The sequence below is a fragment of the Pogoniulus pusillus genome, chromosome 36 (assembly GCF_015220805.1).
Source record: "Pogoniulus pusillus isolate bPogPus1 chromosome 36, bPogPus1.pri, whole genome shotgun sequence".
Lineage (NCBI taxonomy): Eukaryota > Metazoa > Chordata > Aves > Piciformes > Lybiidae > Pogoniulus > Pogoniulus pusillus.
Window position 1 is genome coordinate 8,636,614 of NC_087299.1, and position 20,512 is coordinate 8,657,125.

A 20,512-nucleotide genomic window follows, 5' to 3' on the forward strand; every position below is an offset into this window, starting at 1 on the left:
ACCTGTGCAGGTGTCACTCCCAGAACCAGAGGATATCTGGGCTTGGAAGGGACCTTTAAAGCTCATCTAGACCAACCCCCTGCACTCAGCAGGGACATCCTGCACTAGATCAGGTTGCTCAGAGCCTTGTCGAGCCTCACCTTGAATATCTCCAGGGACAGAGCCCTACCTACCACCCTGGGCAACATGTTGCAGCACTCCACCACCCTCATGGTGCAGAACTTGCTCCTAACATCCAATCTAAATCTTCTCTTCTCCAAGTTCAAACCATTGCCTCTTATCCTTATGTCCATGAACAAAACAGAAGAGCCTCACCTCTAGCACACTGCAGTGTGCTACTGCACCCTTCTTTGCCACTGAGCATATACTTCTGGAGTGATTTTAGCTCTGTGTTACTGCCAAGATCTCCTGCACAGGCTTTGGCAGCGTCAGACAGTTTGATCTCTGTAGCTTAGGCCACTCTGTATCCAAGCATCTGTTGTCACTTTGTCAGAAAAACAGCAGCCCATAACCACAATTAAGCCTCTCCACTTCGTGCCTACTCCCCTAAGCTGTGTAAGGGCCTCAATGACAGCTTCTGAAGACAGGAACACTGGAACAGGTTGCTCGGGGAGGTGGTGGAGGCCCCATCCCTGGAAACATTCAAGGTCACACTTGATGTGGTTGTGAGCAATCCCATCTAGTTGGGGATGTCCCTGGGGTTGGACCACATCAGCTTTCAAAGGTCCTTCCCAACCCAGAGCATTCTCTAACTCCATGAGGCTCTGCTCAGCGATGCCCAGCGATAGCACAAGGAGCACTGTGTGCAAGCTGGAGCAGAGGAAGTGCCACGGGAACATGAGGAAAAAAACTTTGTCACTGTGAGGTGACAGAGCCCTGGCACAGGCTGCCCAGTCTCGTTCTCTGGAGACATTCACAACATGCCTGGATGCATTCCTGCGTGACCTGCCCTGGGTGATCCTGCTCTGGCAGGGGCACTGCACTGGATGATCTTTCGAGATCCCTTCCAACCCCTAACGTTCTGGGATTCAGTGGGATTCTGTGATCAAGTTCACTCTGCCATGTCCTGAGAGCTCCAGACATTTGCCCTATGATGGCAGAGCAGAGTAAAGCCATCTCAGGTTCCCTGCACAGCTCATGGCACTGAGTGCCTGAGCCCAGCCACGAGTGCATTTGCTTCCTTTCCTATCTCGTGTAAAAGGTCCCACTGGAGATGAAGTATTTCTACGACACATGGCACAGAGTCATTATGCCTTTGGGCTTCTGATATTCACCAGATGTGCCCTAGTTCTGAAGGGTTACATTAATATTCCCACACTAAAAGCTGCTTTGAAAATTAGATGGACTTAAAGACCTTTTGTAAAAACAGCCCACCCCATCACCCACCCACCCCACTCTGAGCACACAAACCTCTGTCAGCCCAACTGCTGCAGCTGATGTAGTAACCACCTTCACTACTAGAATCCTTTTATGCTTTGCCCAATGAGTCAACACTTGAATCATCCAAGAAACAAAGCCCGAGGCTCTCTGTACAGCAACACACTTACACGGGAAAGATACTCCTTGAAAGCCACTGCCAAGGAGCTGCCCACAAGCCTCTGCCATCCTACTTCAACAATCACAAGCTCAGAGTTTAGTGCTGCTGTAAGCAACCAGAGCTCCCATGTAGACACCTCCCAGCATCTTCCTGGATTACACATTCCTCTCCTGCACTTGTCCTATGATAGAGCTAGAGGTTCTGAACACCAGTCATGTCAGATGTGGAAATAAACCCCCACTTGTCAAGTTAGGTAGAACCACAGGGAGCTCTCATCAGACAGCCAGTTAATAGAACCCTAGAATGGCTTAGGACCTCAGGTTGGACCATCTACTCCAACCTCCCTGACAAGGGTAGGGACACCTCTCAACTAGACTTGGCTGCTCAAGGACTCATCCAACCTGGCCTTAAACACCTCCAAGGTAGGGGCATCCACACCTCCCTGGGCAATCTATGCCAGTGTCTCCCCACCCTCAGTGGAACGAGCTTCCCTCTAATACCTAACATCTCCCCAGTCTTTTAACAACACTTTACACAGGCCTTGAACACCTCTGGGGAGAAGGCATCCACAACCTCTCTGGGCAACCCGTTCCAGAGTCTCACCATCCTCATACTGAAGAGTTTCTTCCAAAGACCCAGTCTAACCCTGCTCTGCCTCAGCTTCAGACCATCTCCCCTTGTCCTGTCTCTAGACACCCTTACAGAAAGTCTCTCTGCAGCCCTCCTAAAGGATTCCTTCAGCTATCGGAAGGCAGCTCTAAGGTCCTCCTGGAGCCATCTCTTCTCCAGGCTCCCTCAGCCTATCCTCATAGCAGAGATGCTCCAGCCCTTGGATCACCTTTGTGGCCCTCCTCTGGACTCACTCCAGCAGCTCTGTGGCCTTTTTACGATGGGGACACCAGAACTGGGTAGAGCAGTCCATACATCAGCTCTAACACTGTCACAACTAACCAGATGAATCAGGCTCAGGAGTCAGAAGAAGCCCATGTTCTGTATCCAGCCATTCCACCAGCATGCTAACCCCCATACTCCAGCTGTACTTATCCCTGTTTCTCATCCCCCACTCCTAACCTAATACACAGAAAGCACCACTCTCATTAAGGCTGCAGACTGAGAAATTTGGATGATGGATCTGAGAAACTGGAAAATAAACAGTGTCCAGACAAGCTCTGCAAAACAGGTTTGTGTCATCAGAACCATCCTGGTTTGTTTCATCCTGGATTTAACAGAAAAAAAGAAATCCAATTGTTTATTGAGCCAGAGCTCCATCCTTTGAGAATTAATAGATTTTACAGAGCCAAGTACAGAAGGACCTGGGAGAGAGACTTTGTGTGTGTGCATACATGCACATATCCTGAATCCAAGCTGGGGGGCAGGCAAATAATGAGAGGATAGCTACATCCTAGAATTAGAGTAGTTAAATTCCTCCATTCTGGTGTTTAAAATGAAAAGATTTAGTCCTCCTGGTGCTCTCTGCCAACCGGAGAAGCAGCACGATCAGGCAATTCTGAACCCTTCTCCCTCTGCCCAAGCCACAACCAGTGGGAGCCCCAAGCAGCAGGGCTCTTCCTTTCAGTGTCTTAGGTACTTAAAGTTAAATGCCACAATCCTTCACTGCCACCCCCAGAACAGTTAAGCGCTACCAGGAGAGCAGGATATTAGCAGTTACAGGTCATTAATAGCCAAGTGCTACCTTCCAAAGCATCAGAAAATTCTTCCCAACGTTCAGTGAACTCTGAAGGCTGCCATCTGAATTTGCCTGCATTCCCAAGACAGGAAAAGGACCAAACCCTGGAACACAGAGGTCAGTCCTGGAGACGGCAATGCATTTGGCATGAAGGTTTCAGTGACAGATACAGAAGCACGGGGAGGAAACGCACTGGGAACCACAAGCACATGGTTGCAGCTAGAGAAATATTCCCAGTGACAGGTAGGGAGCTGTACAGTCGCCTCTCTTCCCCCCATATGGCTGACAACAAACAAATTGCCAGCCTGATCTTTTAGTGTCTCTTCCTGCTGAGCAGATTTCAAGCAACACTGCTGGCTCCTTGTCAGAAAACAATGGGCGAGAGCCCTGCTCTGCAATAAATGGTTCAACCAATTTACTGTCTTCATTTGGAAGTCACAGGAGTATTCCCAGTGCCTGGACTATAGTTCTTATTTGGCAAATGATTTTATTATAAACTGGTATCATAGTGAATCCATTTTCTTTAAGGGGTTTTGCTGCTGTTTAATGGACTGTCAGTATAATTTAGATTTCATCTATTTAAACTCATTCAAGCCTGGCTCCTGATTGTACAATAAATGGAACATATTTCTATTCAACAAAATTAATGACAGCTAATTGTAGTCTGCAGCTCCCAATTTCATAAAAGCAACTGTTCTGTAGCTCAGGCACCCAGCTTCAGCAGTTCCCACACCAATTATTTTCCTGCACTTCTCATGCATGTCCACGGTGCTCTCCAGTTCCTCTTGCAGATGCATCCAGACGCAGTTTGTTAAGCATTCTGGTACAAAGCAAACGTTTTTGTTACGGGAAGTCTGCTACCAAAAGCCACCACAGTGGAAGCAAAGACCTTGTGGATGCTCAGGGTAGCCGTGCTAGGCTCTCCTCCCATCCTAGGGCTGCTTTCCTTCTTCAATTAAAATCAGAAAAGGGGAGGAGGGGTGGGAATAAGAGTGCAGCCCACTCAATTAACCAGTTAGCCTACGAGCTCCTTTTGCAGCAGCAGAGAGTGTTCACCACACCTAGGAGTCTTTTCTGAGCTTCTCTGGGCACAGCAAAGTTCTGCTGGAGGGGGAATGTTTGGGCCCAACACTTCTGCCAGGTGTTTTATCCCTCAAACCTCAACTGGAGGCATCTCAAAAGCTCTTTGTGGACGCTCACTTGTGCTGTGGAAGCCACAAGAGATAAGCAGCACCACAAATGTATCACACTGCTACATGGCCTTACTGCTTTAGGTGTTCTTTTTCCCCAACCACCTTCATGTGCCAATTACAGCAGACTTGAAATCGACGTGGATGATTTCTGGGAGACCTTCAACACAACAACTAACAACAAGCCTTTAGGAAATCAACGGGAGGAGCTGCCACTGTCTACCTGAAATAAACTTCACCTCCACGAAGTCTTCAAATAACTAATCACAGAACCTTAGAGCTTGGAAACGACCTCCAGAGACCACTGAGTCCAACACCCCCTGGCAAAGCAGGAGATCTAAGATGAAGGACACAGAGCAGGCCCATGAAGCTGGCATCTCTACATGGCTTGGAGTTGCATTAGTTCTCCTATTGCCCTTTGCATCATGACAACTCTGCTCCAGCAAGCAAAGCAAGCACACCAAGAGGATTTGGAAGAGAAAGCTCTTCTACTCCCAAGCCCACCACAAACACCAAATGGCTGCTCAGCTTCTCTCCCTTAGCTATTCTTGGGATAATTGAAGTACAGCACACCACAATGCCTCATCAAAATCAGGATGGGCTTTACTTGTGGGGCCCTCAACTAGAAACACACAACAGCCTTTACTACTTCCCCAGTAACTGGCCCATCACTTCATCTTCCCCATTAGACAAATGGAGAGAGAGTGACCCATTTTACAAGGTATTGCTGCAGCCCTGGACAGAAACATATCTTCTGAAGGGGAAAACTAAATGTGTCACTTGAGTGAGGCATATTTGCACAGAACATTGTATTTCAAACACTGCAGCCTGCTGCCTCAAGGTCCTGCTGCGATGCAAATACACTCAGGTCAGCTAAGCTTATGTGATATCCTCCCTGTGGTCTGCTAACCTGACATTCACCTACCTGCAAATATCTTGCAGCACTGAGGCAATACCTGATCTGAAAAGTAATCAGAGGGTTCTTTTTCTGAAATGAAAGGAATTTTCCTATTGTTTCAATTTGTAAATAGCTCTGGGACACCTTTTACACAAGACAAATTAGTGCAGCCACCACAATGCTGAGCTTACAGGAGAAACCCATTTACTGTTTCAACACTGGTATGCTAATTTATTTTTCCCCCGTTCATTTTAAAGCATAATGATGATGCCAATATGCTGGCCAGCTGCTTAAATAAGCAATGCCCACCTCAGGGAGAAAAGAAAGAGTGAGGAAAGCCCATTTTAAGTAAGAAGCAGCACAATCACCACAGTAAACATACAAGCATACATTTTCAAGCCAAAGAAAAGTAACTATTCATCTACTCCTGGGTGTATTTCTTTCTTAAACTAACACCACAAGTAGAAGTTTTGAATCTCTATGAGCTTTCACGTGCATCAAGGCACTCCTTTTACAGGCAGGTTTCTGATCCTTTCTTGCTTTAAATGTCTTGACTGGTTTTGGTAAGAGTATCCACTACACAATCTGGACTTGAAAGGAAAAAAAATAATCCTGAGAGGGTCCAGAGGAGGCCACAGAGATGATGAGAGGGCTGAAGCATCTCTGCTATGAGGACAGGATGAAGGAACTGGGGCTGTTCAGCCTGGAGAAAAGAAGGCTCCAGGGGGACCTTAGAGCTGCACTTCAGTGTCTGCAAGGGTCCTACAGGAAGGCTAAGGAGGAGCTGTTTAGAAAGCCTGTGGTAATAGAATGAGGGGCAGCGGTTTGAAACTGGAGCAGGGGAGATGTAAGTTAAACATAAGGAGAAAGTTCTGCACATGGAGAGTGGTAAAACACTGAAACAGGCTGCCCAGGGATGTGGTTGAGGCTCTGTCCCTGAAGACATTCAAGATCTTACTTGATGTGGCCCTGGGCAGCCTGCTCTAGTTGGAGGTGTCCTTGGTGACTGCTGGAAGATGTCCAGAGAAGGGCACAAGGATGATCAGAGGGCTGGAGCTGCTCTGAGGAGACAGAGTTGGGGCTCTGCAGCCTGGAGAAGAGAAGGCTCTGCGGAGATCTTATTGTGGCCTTTCAGAATCTGAAGGGGGCCTACAGGAAAATTGGGGGGGGACTTTTTAGGGTGTCAGGTAGTGACAGGACTGGGGGAAATGGAGCAAAACTCAAAGTGAGTAGATTCAGACTGGATGTCAGGAAGAAGTTTGCTGTGAGGGTGGTGAGAGCCTGGCACAAGTTGTCCAGAAAGGTGGTGGAAGCCTCATCCCTGGAGATGTCTAAGGCCAGGCTGGATGGGGCTCAGAACAACCTGATCTAGTGTGAGGTGTCTTTGCCCATGGCAGGGGTGTTAGATCTGGATGCTCTTTAAGGTCCCTTCTAACCCTGATTGATTCTATGATTCTACAACATGAAAACAGAGATAAATTCTCCTTTCAGTTCTTTTCCTCAGTTCTGAAGTTACATTTACCTTTTTTTCTGTTCCCCCTGGAAACAAACAAACGAAAGCAGCAGCGTTCTCCTGTTAACACACTCTTCACTTGGCCTGCTTATGTGCAGCACTGAGTGTCAAACCTGCAGAGAAACCTCTCTCTCACCTCTGAACTTTCTCCTCCATCCCCCATGAATACTTTCACAAGGTATTTTGACATAACCTGCATTCCAAAATGAAGCAGCAAAGGTTAGTCCCAGGACCAAAATTCTGACAGATGAATTTTTCACTCTCTCTTTCCCCCCAGTTTATCAGAACAATCTCTGGGTAGAAGTTCAAGCAATCTTCTGGCATGAAGTAAACTGCTCCACTACCTGGGAAACCACAGCATTGTCCCCAGCAGATGAACTGAGCCTTCAGTTGCCTGTGCACAGCTGTGTCTGCAGCTGACCACACTCCTTTATCTGATTGCTGCTGAAAGATGTGGAAACTTCCACGGAGCAAAAGAGAAAAAAAGGAGCTTGCAAAGTCACACACAAGTTCAAACTATTTTAACTGAAGGAAACTGAAGACAGGCCATGAGCAACTACTGCAGCCACAAACCTCACTCTCAAGCTCTCCTGTGTCAAGGAATTCCTTCCTCTTAGCCCAGTTCTTCCACAGTTTGTATTTCCACTGTTTTGACTTTACAGTTTCCATTCATCTGAGCACAAACGCCACACACTGCACTCCCCGGGAAGCAGGACTTTGCTGAACTTACACTGCCTCTACATACACCCTCTGCAAAAACAACTCCCTACTACCTCTCATCCCTGGAAGTGTTCACATCCAGGCTGGATGAGGCTTTGGGCTAATGGGAAATGTCCCTGCCCATGACAGGGGGTCAGAATTAGATCATCTTTAAAGGTGCCATCCCCAAGCTGTCCTATGATTCTAATACTCCTGTCTGCCAAACTGCTCCTGTTTGTGTTCCACAATTACCTACAGTAGTTAAACCACAAAAGTTTCAACTACAGCCCTGGTAGGGACCTCTCAAAAAGACCTTAAAGGGTCTTTACACAGAATCACAGAACTGTTTAGGCTAGAAGAGACTTTTAAGATCAAGTCCAATCATTAACCCAGCACTGGGAGGTCACTACTAAGCTATGTTCCTCAGCACCAAGTTTCCCCCCAGTTTTGAAAGCCCTCCAGGGATGGAGACTCCACCACTGCTCTGGATGGCCTGTTCCAGGGCCCGACAAATGTAAGGGGGAAAATCTGTTCCTCATGAGCAACCTAAACTACCCCAGTGCAGTTTCAGACTGTTTCCTCTTGTCCTGTCACTTGTTACTTGGGAAACAGGCCAAAGACTCCTCCAGCAGGAAAAGCAGAGCAGAGCCTCTGAAGGTGTCACTTCGTGATTCTGTTCTGCATTGCAAGCTTCTCAGGAGCGTCTCCTGAAGCTCACTCTGCACCCAGCTCCGTGTTACTACTGCAACATCTCCCTAGTCAGTGGCTGTGCAGCTGCTCTTGCTAGTGCCCCTTGTTCTGTCAGGATGGCTCAGGAAGAACAGTGAGCACCTTGACTTTTAAAACTCCACTTGCACAACTCATCTGCTATGAAAAGACCATCACAAGTTCATGCAATAATGCACAGCACTGTCCCCCAGCCCAGCCTCCCAGCCCCCACCCCTCGGGGTACACTCAACCTCCTTCCTGCTGCTCTTCACGATTTATGCACAAAAGCCAAACAAAGCCAGAGGAATCCATTTGCTAGATCAACCTTGATCTCCACTTAAGGCTCCATCTGTCAGGCACCAGCAGCTGCCCGTACACAGTGATGCCTCCCACATCTAAGAGTAAACACGAACTCAGTAAATGCATTGTCCTTTTCTCCCCCAATCTGGCTAATGTTTACTGCTTTTACTATCAGCACCAGTACGGAACATTAGTTCCATGCAGTCAGGGATTCTGTGAGTGCTGTCATGGAGCCTTCCTTATCCACATCTATTATTCACCTCCTCACCTGATCTCTAAAAATCACTCCTTTCACAGAATCTCCAACCTTGAGAATAAAATCTAATTACAGATGCTGTTCTAGCCAGTAGCACAGAACAATCACAAGATCCAGCTGCATGTGGAAACACTTCTCTGCAGACTTCAATTGACTTCAAAGGAAATCCTTCTCTGATGCTTATGCATTTTGTTAACCCTCCTGACACGTTTTAAGACCCACCTACTAATCTTGACTTTTCCCCTGTATTTCCATTCCCCTTCTTTTAATAACTGAAGGAGGAATGGGTAAAAAATGCATTTGTTTCCATTTAAGCACAAGTATTTAAGATAATCTCCTCTCCTAAAAAAGGGGAAAAAAAAGATGGTTAGGAGTTTCCCTCCCCATTACTCTCATGTGCAGAAAGGTTGAAAACACAGAGGGTAAGTGTGAAAAATAAGGGAAGTCTCACAAAGCCATTAAGCAGCACAGCTCCCGAGGTTATTCTTATTTACAGCAGCTGAAAGTCTGTCGCTGAGTGTCTGATTATTGCCATGATTTAGTATCACAATGGCAACAGACTTGCAAATGGAGAGGGAACGTTAGAAAAGATGCTCTTCTCAACTGGCAAGCTCGAGGGAAGGGATCTCCAGTCTTGGGTAAATACAAATCTGGTTCCACTGCGACTGGAACTCCGCTGGCCACACTCCACAGGACACTTTGAGGTAAAGCTCAGAGATCCACACAAAAGAGGCCTGGCCATCTTTTGTCATTTTCTCACTGTGATGCTGCAATAACCCAGCACCTGCAGGCTTCAAATCCCAGCCATGGAAGACTGCAAACTACCTTATGAAGTGCTCCCTTTGAAAAATGGCCACATACACTACTGCTGCAGAAGGTATCCAAGTGAAAAGTGTATAAGATCTCACTTTGATGCATGTGGTGACAACTGAGCAGCAGTATTTCACAACAGTGCATCCCACCTGCAAATTCAGTCGCTTTCCTTCTCTGATGCCTGTCCAGATAATAGCTTATGGGGTTATGCTGCCTCCTCCACAGCACTCAGGGAGAGAAATCTAACAAAACTTTAAAGAGACATCAGCCCATAAATCCAGAAAAGTTAGTGCTCAGCTCCAGCTGTATTTTCCAGCAGCAATAGCTCACTTTCATCCTAGTGACAGTGATTTCCCACACCTTTAAAAAGCAGGGAATGGAGCCAGAAAGTCCAAGAGCTGTTCCAAACAGACTGCCTACAACATCTCCAAGTGGCAAGGACACAGTCCTATTTTTCAAGTACTAGGCCAGATGTTGCAAGATCCACACAGAGCTAATTCTGCCTCCTTCCCTGCACAGCATCACACCACACTTGCCGTATCTGACACACTGTACCTCTTCTCCCAGCTTCACACAGATGTTAACACCTAGAACAAAGAGGCTGTCATGTAAGCTGCTCTGAAGCAATTTGCTCAGAAACTATCAAGTCCTTTAATGCTCCACTCTCCCTGCAGAAGCATTTCACCTTGTGTTACCTCATGTTGATTCCTCTTGCTGATGTGTTGTTTATATAGCTACTGATGTCACTGTAGAAAGAGATCCTCATAAATCCTTTTAATTCCGACAGATCCTTTTAAATGTTTCTACGTAGGCAGAGCAAACAATATTGTCCTCATCTCCAGGTGACACAAACTCATCTGTTCTCCTGAGACTCCAAATCAACTTAGACTTTTAGCTGACAAAGTTTTTTCCAGTTCAGCATCCAGTCATGACATTACAACACTGCTCAACAGCAACAATATCCTCAGCATTAAGCTCTGTGGCTTTAATGCACCAATATCCCCTCCTGTTGTGTTGAACAGACTGAGGGTGAAAGAGGACAGGGACCACACAGCTTTTTCCAGCAAGACAAACAAGCATAAGTGCAATGAATAAAGAGGAGCAGGGCACTAAAAGTATCCCCACAAGCAGCTATTATTGTGATGCAGGTTTTGCTGCTAGGTGCTTTTCCTGGAGCCTTAACCCACCTACTCCATAAGATCAGCTTATTGGGATACTGAAAAGAAAAGCTCCTTGTTCAAGGGCAAGATGAAGGGACGCAGAAAAACACCTCCACAAGTCTGGTCCTTTTAAGAATTTAAGCAAGTACAGGGAGGGGAAAAAAGATCCCTGAAGCACTGTCACCACCACCTTCATCTTTCTTTAGGCTGGCCAGAAATCAACACCTTTGTCAATGACATGGACAGAGGCATCGAGTGCACCCTCAGCAAGATTACTGAGGACACCAAGCTGTGTGACAGAGAGTCGAGGCTGTTCAGTCTGGGGAAGAGAAGGTTCTAAGGAGACCTATTGTGGCCTTCCAGTATCTGAAGAGGTACTGGAAAGCTAGGGAGAGACTTTTTAGGATGGGGGAGAATGGAGCAAAACTAGACGTGGGTAGATTCAGACAGGGTATTAGGAAGAAGTTCTTCACCATGAGAGTGGTGAGACACTGGAACAGGTTGTCCAGAGAGGTGGTAGAAGCCCCATCCCTGGAGGCTTTTAAGGCCAGGCTGGATGTGGCTCTGATCAATCTGATCTAGTGTGAGGTGTCCCTCCCTGCCCGTGGCAGGGGGGGGTTGAACTACACGACCTAACCCTGACAACTCTGTGATTAAATGTAAAGTTACTGCCAGCAGTTTAGAGGTACTGACAGCTCTGTTTGCTCTCTTCCAGCTAGACAAGGCACCCTCTTCACCAAGCACCAAAAGCAGGACCTATACAAGCCACTATATTCAATGTTTGGAGCAGCATGGCACTCAGGACTGCTGTTCCAGAAGCACCTTGGCCATGCCAGTCCAGTCCAATACACTGCCAGTCGTCTGCCTGACAGCACTTCAGTGCCTTCTATACAGAAGAAATCCTACAGGGAGACCAATTGTCTAACCCAAACAACAGATGCAGCTCTGAAGTCTGGTTTGCACAGCAGAGTATCAAAGTATTCAAATTTGCTTACAGCCTGACAATCAAAAAAGTGGAACTGCAAAAAGCAGAGTACAAAACAAGCCCACCAGTTTTCAAGTGCACCCAATTAGGAGCCATGTGTTAACCATATTGCACGTGAGTGCAAACCGTATGGGGAACCAAGCCTCTCCTGCTGGAGAAAGGAATCAGTCTGCACTGAAAACAGGAAGAAAGTCAGCATTAAATGATTGAACTGAATTTAAGAGGGAGGGGAGGAAAAATAACATCTCAAGTCTTGATGCAACAACCTTAAAGTGATTAAGGGAGTGGAATATCTTCCTTAGGTGGAGAGAATGAGCAAGCTGAGGCTCTTCAGTTTGGAGAGGAGGAACCTGAGGTGTGATGACCTGAGCAATGTTTATAAAGATGCAAAGGGTGATTGCCAAGAGGCTGGAGCCAGGCTCTGCTTGGTGATACCCAAGAACAGGACAAGGAGCAATGGGTGTTAGTTGAGGCACAGGAAGTTCCATGGAAACATGGAAGAGGAATTCCTTCACTGTGAAGGTAACAGAGCACTGGAACAGGCTACCCAGGGGAGTTGTGGAGTCTCCCTCTCTGGAGATGTTAAAGACCTGCCTGGATGTGTTCCTGTGTAATCTGCTCTGCAGGGGGGTTGGCCTGGATGAGCTTTGAGGTCCCTTCCAGCCCCTGGCACTCTGAGATACTATCATTACCTTCTGCTAAGGAAGCCTGTAAGGAAATCTGAACAGACACCGTGCGTTAAACATGGGTTTGTCATTTTGACAAATGCAAGGTAAGAACTGTGAGAAAAACAGAGAAGAAAAATAAACAACCAGCCCACAGATGAGACCTGGAAGGAAATAGGAGAGAGGTTGTGGAAAGCAAGAAGACAGATGGGGAAATGGGCCAAGAGCTTTTAGGACAGGCCTGTGTGATTTCCAACAATGCAGAGAAGATTAATTGCACAATGTTGTCTAAGCTCTACTCAGTAAATTCCAGCGCCAGGGTTAGAGCTATGCATACATTAGCTACACCTATGCAAATTAACAAGAACTGTGTTTGCATAACAACAGCACAGGGCAACCTTGCATTTGAGGAAATTCCAATTATCTTGATTATTTATTTACTGTTTATCTGCTATTACTCAGAGCTGCTGAGCTCAGCACAGGAAGAAAGATAGCATTAAGTGTTGGATTAAGGATTGTACAGCAGTGGGGTAAACAGGGAACGAGGCTTCAGCTGAGGGGCTCAGAGCAAGGGAATGCAGACCTTTAACATTCACCCACATCAGATAAGGGCAGTTAGGGGAAAGAATCAAAGGAATGGAATGGATTTCCTTTCAGCTATCCATTCTGCACACACCTAGAATCTGCAGCTCTCTGATCCGTGCTGTGCAAGTCTCATTAATTTAAACTCTTAATCTCTCTTAAATTTTATGTAATTTGCACCCTTAGCTACAAATCTGTCTCCCTATATGGGGCCAAGGGCAGAAGCAAAGATTTTCTGCTGTAATAGATGCTCAAATTGCTTTAGAACATATTACACACCAGAAATGTGGACTCAAGCTCTCAGTCCTCTTCAGGAACTAAGTTCTAAATAAAATTTGCAAACCAGTATAGTGAGTGAAGGTTTCAGCTAGGCTCATGCCCCTCTGCTGAGCCTGCCAATAATGTGTGCTCTCATTGCTCTCTGCGGTTCTCAAGACAAGAGACATGCAAATTTGAGAGAAGCAGAGAGAGCAAACTGAACAGAAGAGTGTCAGCGCTGGGCTCTGTCTCTCATGCTAATTGCTTCCAATAAAATGGAACATTGAAGAAGAAGAAGATTTTTAAATTACAAAGCAGGGATAAAATACCTCAATTATCACCAGCTCTATGGCTTTCTCTGTGCATTCAATAATCTCCTCCAGATGAGATATAACCGCTTCAGTCCAAGGGTGGGGTACCGAGTAAAGGGGATCCTTCAGTACAAACTGAGCAGCGAGATGGGCAAAGAGAAAATCACAGACACAGAGAATGGCTTAGGCTGGAAGGGACCTCAGAGATCATCTACTCCAACCTCTTCACTGGGCAGGGACGCCTCTCAACTAGATGTGGTTGCTCAGGACCTCATCCAACCTGGCCTTGAGCACCTCCCTGGGCAACACATTTCAGAGTCTCACTGCCATTTAAGACTTTCTTCCTCAATTCCAGTCTAACCCTGCTCTTCCTCAGCCTCGAACCATTCCCCCTTGTCCTGTTTCCAGATACCTTCAGGAGAAGTCCCTCTGCAGCCTCCCTGTAGAATCCCTTCAGGCACTGGAAGGCAGTTCTAAGGTCCCCCTAGAGTACTCTCTTCTCCAGGCTGACCACCCCCAGCTCCCTCAGCCTGTGCTCATAGCAGCTATGTTCCAGCCCTTGGATCACCTTTGTGGCCTCCTCTGGATTCGCTCCAACAACACAGCAAGCTGCCTGTGGCCAGCACCAGGCCCAGCTGAGAGCAGCCAGACAAGCTTTCAGATCCTTTTCCTACCCAAACCCTGCCAAGCACTAACTCAGAGGAAGAACTGCTCCCCATGCAGCCACCTCCCTTACCACTGCTTCTGCAACCACCATCACCCAAACACCTTTGAAGCAGCACTCAGCCTTTTAGAGAAGGCTACTCTCCCACACTCTCTACCACATTTGTGCTCCCCGGAGTCCCACAACGCCCCAGCAGTACCTGGCCAGCATTTACTGCATTTGCTGAGTGCAGGTCCCGAGGCTGTGCCTTCCATTTCAGCCCATAGACAGAAAATCCTCCAGCGTGCAGCTGCTGGCAAGTGAGCAGGTACAAGCCAGAACAACTGAAGCACTCAGCAGCCTGCACAGAGAGATTTCTATTCTGAATGGATACAATCTCAGCTGTCCCCACACAAGCAGCATTTACAAGGCCTCTCCCTCCCCTCCTTTGTCAATTAACTCAGGAGAAGCACAAACCTGATCCCTGCTGTCCTGTAAATGCCCCTCTGTCCAAGTACTGCACCAACAGAAAGACTACTAATATTTCTCAATCCTTCTACAGGGTACAAATTGAGACCCCAAACTGATTTTGCAGTTTTAAGCAGAGCCTTTTTGCACTGGAGCCAGTGTAGCACGCTGTACTGCTGGGCCCACACAACAGCTGTTCTTAACAGATTCTCAATTATTTTTCATCCTCTGACACTGAAAATGAGATTGCCAGAGCTGACTCTTCTGCAGGCTCCCCTGTTGCTACTGCACAAGCAAGGAGCCCAGACCAAGAGGAAAAACATTTCTTTTGAACGGTTTAAAATGGTATTTGAAGCATTTCAGTAGGTGATGGTGACAAATATTGGCAGATCTGAGTGAGAGCAGAGCCTGTAACTTTCACATGGAAAACACAAGGACAGCTCCAAAACCATTGCAGTCTTAGCCCATCTGTATCTGCAGCTGCTAATGCCCCCACACACACAACCATCGTTTGTGAGCATTTACAGCAGCTACAACTGGAAAGAGCATTTAAAACATTTACATCTCTGCTCCTATAATGAGATTTTAATACTCGAGATATACAGCACCTCATGGAAAAATCAGACACGATTTTACCTCATTAGTTTCCATGGTTTTCAGTTTGAATCCATCTCTGTTTTGCTCCAGCAGTGTTACTACAGCACACTGAGCATTTCACAGAGAAGTAATAGAGAACTAGCAGAGCCCTTAAGCCAGTGCTTTGAGCAGTAAAAGCAAACATCACTATTCCTTGTGGTGGAACAAACAACTGCAATCAACGCTTTTTAAGTGCTGCGTAGATGAAGGCAGGAGTTGCTACTCAAACCCGAGGAACACGGCTAGCTGAATAATCTCGTTTTCCAGTGCAACTTCATCTTGAGGAAGAAGCTGGCAGCAGCTATAGCTTAAATCCTGAAACTTTACCTAAGACCCTAAAAACCTGATGTGAACTTGGCAGTAATTAAAAGGCAGATCCAAGACATACAGAGCAGAGCACACTGCAAGCTTCTGCTTCCACCCCCAAAGCATCCCAGCTATGTGCTGACACTGACACTGTTTTGACCAACAGCTAAGCTGCTGTCCACAGGCATTAGCCAGCTATTAATGAGAAGGAAATCAATGGCATAATGAGATCTTGAGTCACCTGATTTGTGTTGCACAAACAGAGGACTGGAGCTCTACAAAGACATCACAGCTTCACCACTCCCATTGCAGATTGACAGATAACATCGGTTTGGAAAGGACACTCAAAGGTCACCTTGTCCAATCCCTCTGCTGTCATCAAGGACATCTCCAACTAGATCAGGCTGCCCAGGGCCACAGCAAGTCTGATCTTGAGCGTCTCCAGGGACAGGGCCCCGACCACATCCTTGGGCAACCTGTTCCAGTGTTTCACCAGCCAACCTCATCAGCAAGGTTAGGAGACAGCTCTCTACCACCTATCCAACATCTAGCTCAGATTAGGTCTTGCTTCAGAGCTGGAACAAACTGTTCAGTGCTTTATCCCATTTAGCTTCCAGATTCCCAGGAATGCAATCCAGACCATACACAGCTGAGAAACGTGGGGAGAGGGAGAGTCATCATTAAAAAAAAGGTGGCTGGAAGGGGCTGTGTTCCTTGCAGCAAATCAGACATCACTAGATACATTCAGCCCCTCTGCATGCACACCCATCTGTGTCTCCCATGGAAAGATGGGGCAAGCTGCTGCCAGGACAACCCCAGTTTGAACTGAGAGGTAGCAGCCCACTCAGTGGTGCAGAGAGAGGTTTCTTACCTCCAGGCCGGTACACGACGTCGTCCTCCGTGATGAAGGACGTTATCTCACCGTTGTCCGTCCTCTCGTATCGAGACTTCTTCTTGGGAGGTTTCTTTTTGCTCTTCTTCGTGGACTCCTCTGTGGTGGCACTGTTGTTGTCATTGTCCTCGTCCTCACTGTGGTCGCTCTCCGCGTAGTTCTTGGCGCCTCCCTCCAAGGTACAGCTGCGCCGGGGCCGCGAGTTCTCGCTCTCCCGCACCTTGTCTCTCTTGTCTCGCTCCTTGTCCCGGTCTCTGTCCCTGTCCTTCTCTTTGTCTTTGTCTTTCTCCTTGTCTGCTGTCATGATTCGCCACGTGCCTTCTTCTGTCCTCTCACGGCTGGGCCTCCGTGAAAGGTAGACAGTGAGCCTGGGCTTCAGTCTTCTGAATTTCTCACTCAAATCCAGGGAAAATTCAACCACTCCAACAACCCCAGCGTTTTAAAAAGGTCCTTGAGGCAGGAGGGGGAGGAAGAAAGAGGAGAAAACCCATGTTAGTATTCACAATTATTTCAACTCTCTGAACAGAAGAAATACAGACAAAGGAAACTCCACATTCTAAAGCAATTCAGAAGCGAAAAGGGAACAGTAAGACACAGGAGAGACTTGAGAAGCATTCAGAGATGCTTAGAATGGTTTGGGTTGGAAGAGACCCTGAAGATCACCTCGTTCCAACCTCCCTGCCATCTACTACATCCTGAACACTTGCAGAGGGGGAGCATCCACAACCTTCCTGGGCAGCCTGTCTCACCACCCTTGCTGGAAAGAATTTCTTCCAAATCCCCAGTCTATATCTACCCTCCCTAAGCTTCAATCCATTTTCTCTTGTCCTATCACTACAAGCCTCTGTCAAAAGTCTCTTCCCAGCACTACTGTACCCTTCAAGTACAGGAAGGCTACTCTAAGGTCTCCCTAGAGCCTCCTCTTCTCCATGTGAACAGCCCCAACTCTCTGAGCCTGTCACAACAGGTGAGATGTTTCAGCCCTCTGATCACCCCTGTGGCCTCCTCTGGACATCTGTACAAGTGGTAAGTGATGAAGAGTCTGTAAAGGTCTCTCCATCCTCAAAAACATCTCACAAGTCCTTAAAAAACTTATTTGTCTCACTACAGAAATAACTTCTCTCCCTGAGGCTCATGTATCACTTTGCACTCAAAGCTGAACAAGAGGCATGCAAGCAGAAAACCCCAAACACCCAGGAAGGGCCAAGTGCAAGGAAGGAAGAGCCTACGACTCCTCCTTCTCAAAGCAAGTGGCTGTGCTGTTTCACATCTCAACACCACTAGCAATGGATGTCCTACAAAGCTGGTACAGAGTAAAGAATGCCATCTGCCACCTCCAGGACAAGCTGTTCAGAAGTCTTCCCCCTACCCTGCTCTTCCAAAAATAGAGGCAACCTGTAATCCACAGATCACAGGAACGTGTTCATCGAGCCCAAACCCCACCACAGGAGCTGCAACTGCTTTTCCACTTATCATCCACACGACCTTCCATGCTTGCTTCAGCACTAACAGTACACAGGGAGATGGACTCCATACCTCATCACCTTCACACACAGTTTCCTGCTGCAAAATAGGAAGGGAAGAGGTAATCCTTTGCTTTCACTCCCCTGATTGCTTAATCAACATGGATAATATCAACTGCAGCTCTTTTTTCCCCTCAATGCAAGCTCAAATGGCAAGAACTGGACTTGCTGCTACAAGAGTATTCACAAGCTTGGACTTCTGGGCCAGGATCCTCAAGCTACAATCAAGCACACAGGACAGCTGCCTACTGCTGTGGTTTAGCTCCCCGGGGACAGCTAAACACCACAGAACTGTTCCCCTACTCCCCTCCAGCACCCTGCAGCTGGAGTGTGGATTCATTCCCCACGAGACATTATCACCACACTTCAAATGAAAGTCAAAGAACACTGGCCACATGCAGGACCAACCTTTAGTCTTTTGACACAAACCCAAGACTTTCCTTCACATATTCTTTGTTAGATCAAATCCAAAGGATCTTGACTGGCAGGCTGCATGAGACACCTTTGAGTGGCAGCCAGCAGTCCACACATGAACATTTTCAGTACCTTCTCTGGAAAGGCTCTAGTGGATTTGCACAGATTTGAGCACTTGCAGGTGCCTTTGAGTACTTCTCAGCAGCACTCTGAACAGTTACAGCTGCTACTGAACAGGAATCAGACCTTATTCTCTGTAAATATTCAGGAAAGACGAGTTTTTCCAGAAGGATGCATCCAGCACACAAAGCTAAGGTGCTGGGTTTCCCTAGCTCACCAATTTGGGATAAAGCTGAGTTTATCCACACCCAGTTCCAGAAGGATGCATCCAGCACACAAAGCTAAGGTGCTGGGTTTCCCTAGCTCACCAATTTGGGATAAAGCTGAGTTTATCCACACCCAGTTCCAGAAGGATGCATCCAGCACACAAAGCTAAGGTGCTGGGTTTCCCTAGCTCACCAATTTGGGATAAAGCTGAGTTTATCCACACCCAGTTCCAGAAGGATGCATCCAGCACACAAAGCTAAGGTGCTGGGTTTCCCTAGCTCACCAATTTGGGATAAAGCTGAGTTTATCCACACCCAGTTCCAGAAGGATGCATCCAGCACACAAAGCTAAGGTGCTGGGTTTCCCTAGCTCACCAATTTGGGATAAAGCTGAGTTTATCCACACCCAGTTCCAGAAGAATGCATCCAGCACACAAAGCTAAGGTGCTAAGTTTCCCTAGTTCATTAATTTGGGATGCAGCTGAGTTTATCCACACCCAGTTCCAAAGTTTTCAGGAAGTTACTACTTGGAACAACTTGAAATTAGTCCAGAGTATCGAATGCTGCAGCCTGAAAGCCAGGGAGCTAAGAGAGTGTGTTCATGAGTTAGGCATCTGAAACCACATTAGAGAAAGGAAAAGACTATTTGGATTTCTAAGTAGTCAGCTGAGAAGTCCGTGATCCTGTGTGTTTGCTATTGCTCACTCTTACATAAATCTCAGGCTACAATATTCTTCTCCCTCTTGACTCCTACTTCCAGCAATAGAAACAGCCAAACAGAGACAAATTGCTTCTGCTGATACAATTGAGGCTGTGGTTTGAATCTCTCAGGCATTTCCTGAATGAACTGATCATCCAGGTAGGAAATGATTCTATTTTCTTTCCTCCTTATAGCAGCTGCCATCACTCTGGTAACACACCGGGGGAATCCAAGGAACTCCTGGAGAGAAGGCTACAATGAACCTGTCAATTGCCAGAGAAGTTGCAGATAATAGTGCTAACGACAGCCTACAGGGACTCAATAAGGAATGACTCAAATTTCTAGAGGCTAGGAAATACCCAGGGGCAAGCTCGAGATTTTCTTCCCCTGTTGTTGTTGATCTAGAAGTGACTTCAGAGAGTAAATAATCTGTTCACTACCAAAGAAAACTAATCACTTTCCCAGACCTGGCTCAAAATTAGAAGTAGTGGCATCTGCACCTATGCACAAGAGATGCTCACGTGTTCTTCAGAGGCCAGAATCTAAAGGACCCACCTAAAAACTGCATTAAACAACCTCCACGGGCAGACAAAATTCAGCCACTCCTGATTATTCTTAGCCAGTAGCTTAAGACCTCAAAGACTCCATTTTTGATCTGGGTACAAACCCACAAGCAACCAAAGCCTAAAATTGTTCTTTTCAGAGCTTCTCCCATTAGTTCTCCTCTTATTGTTGTTCATAAACTTCAATGTTGTTTATAAATTAGGTTTGGAGAACTTCAAGGAAGAAAGCCAAGACATGGAAAATCCTGGTCTTGTTTCAGTGACATCTAAGAAGCACTTGCAGAGTCCTAAAGTAGCCTGGGCTAACACATGGTGTATATTGCCAAATACAGTAACCACACAGATGTTTAACTGTGGATTAGGACAGTAGAAGCAAATACACTGAAAATCTTCAGTGGTTTTTGGCAGGCTCTACAGCTTGGGTTTCCAGTCATTTTATTCACTGGCAGCTCCTCGTTCTCACTATACCAAACCACCAC

General features: G+C 46.8%; 1 protein-coding gene across 5 annotated transcripts in view; it reads right to left on the reverse strand.

The window, feature by feature from the left end:
• The window catches only part of RERE (arginine-glutamic acid dipeptide repeats), a 259,355-nt gene that overhangs the window by 169,493 nt on the left and 69,350 nt on the right, over positions 1-20,512 (reverse strand). For all 5 annotated transcript variants that reach the window (XM_064172264.1, XM_064172260.1, XM_064172263.1 and 2 more), the window contains exon 2: positions 16,487-16,957. In XM_064172264.1, coding sequence (XP_064028334.1) covers positions 16,487-16,811 — 325 coding nt within the window. In that variant the 5' untranslated portion in view covers positions 16,812-16,957. The remainder of the gene's footprint in view (positions 1-16,486; positions 16,958-20,512) is intronic.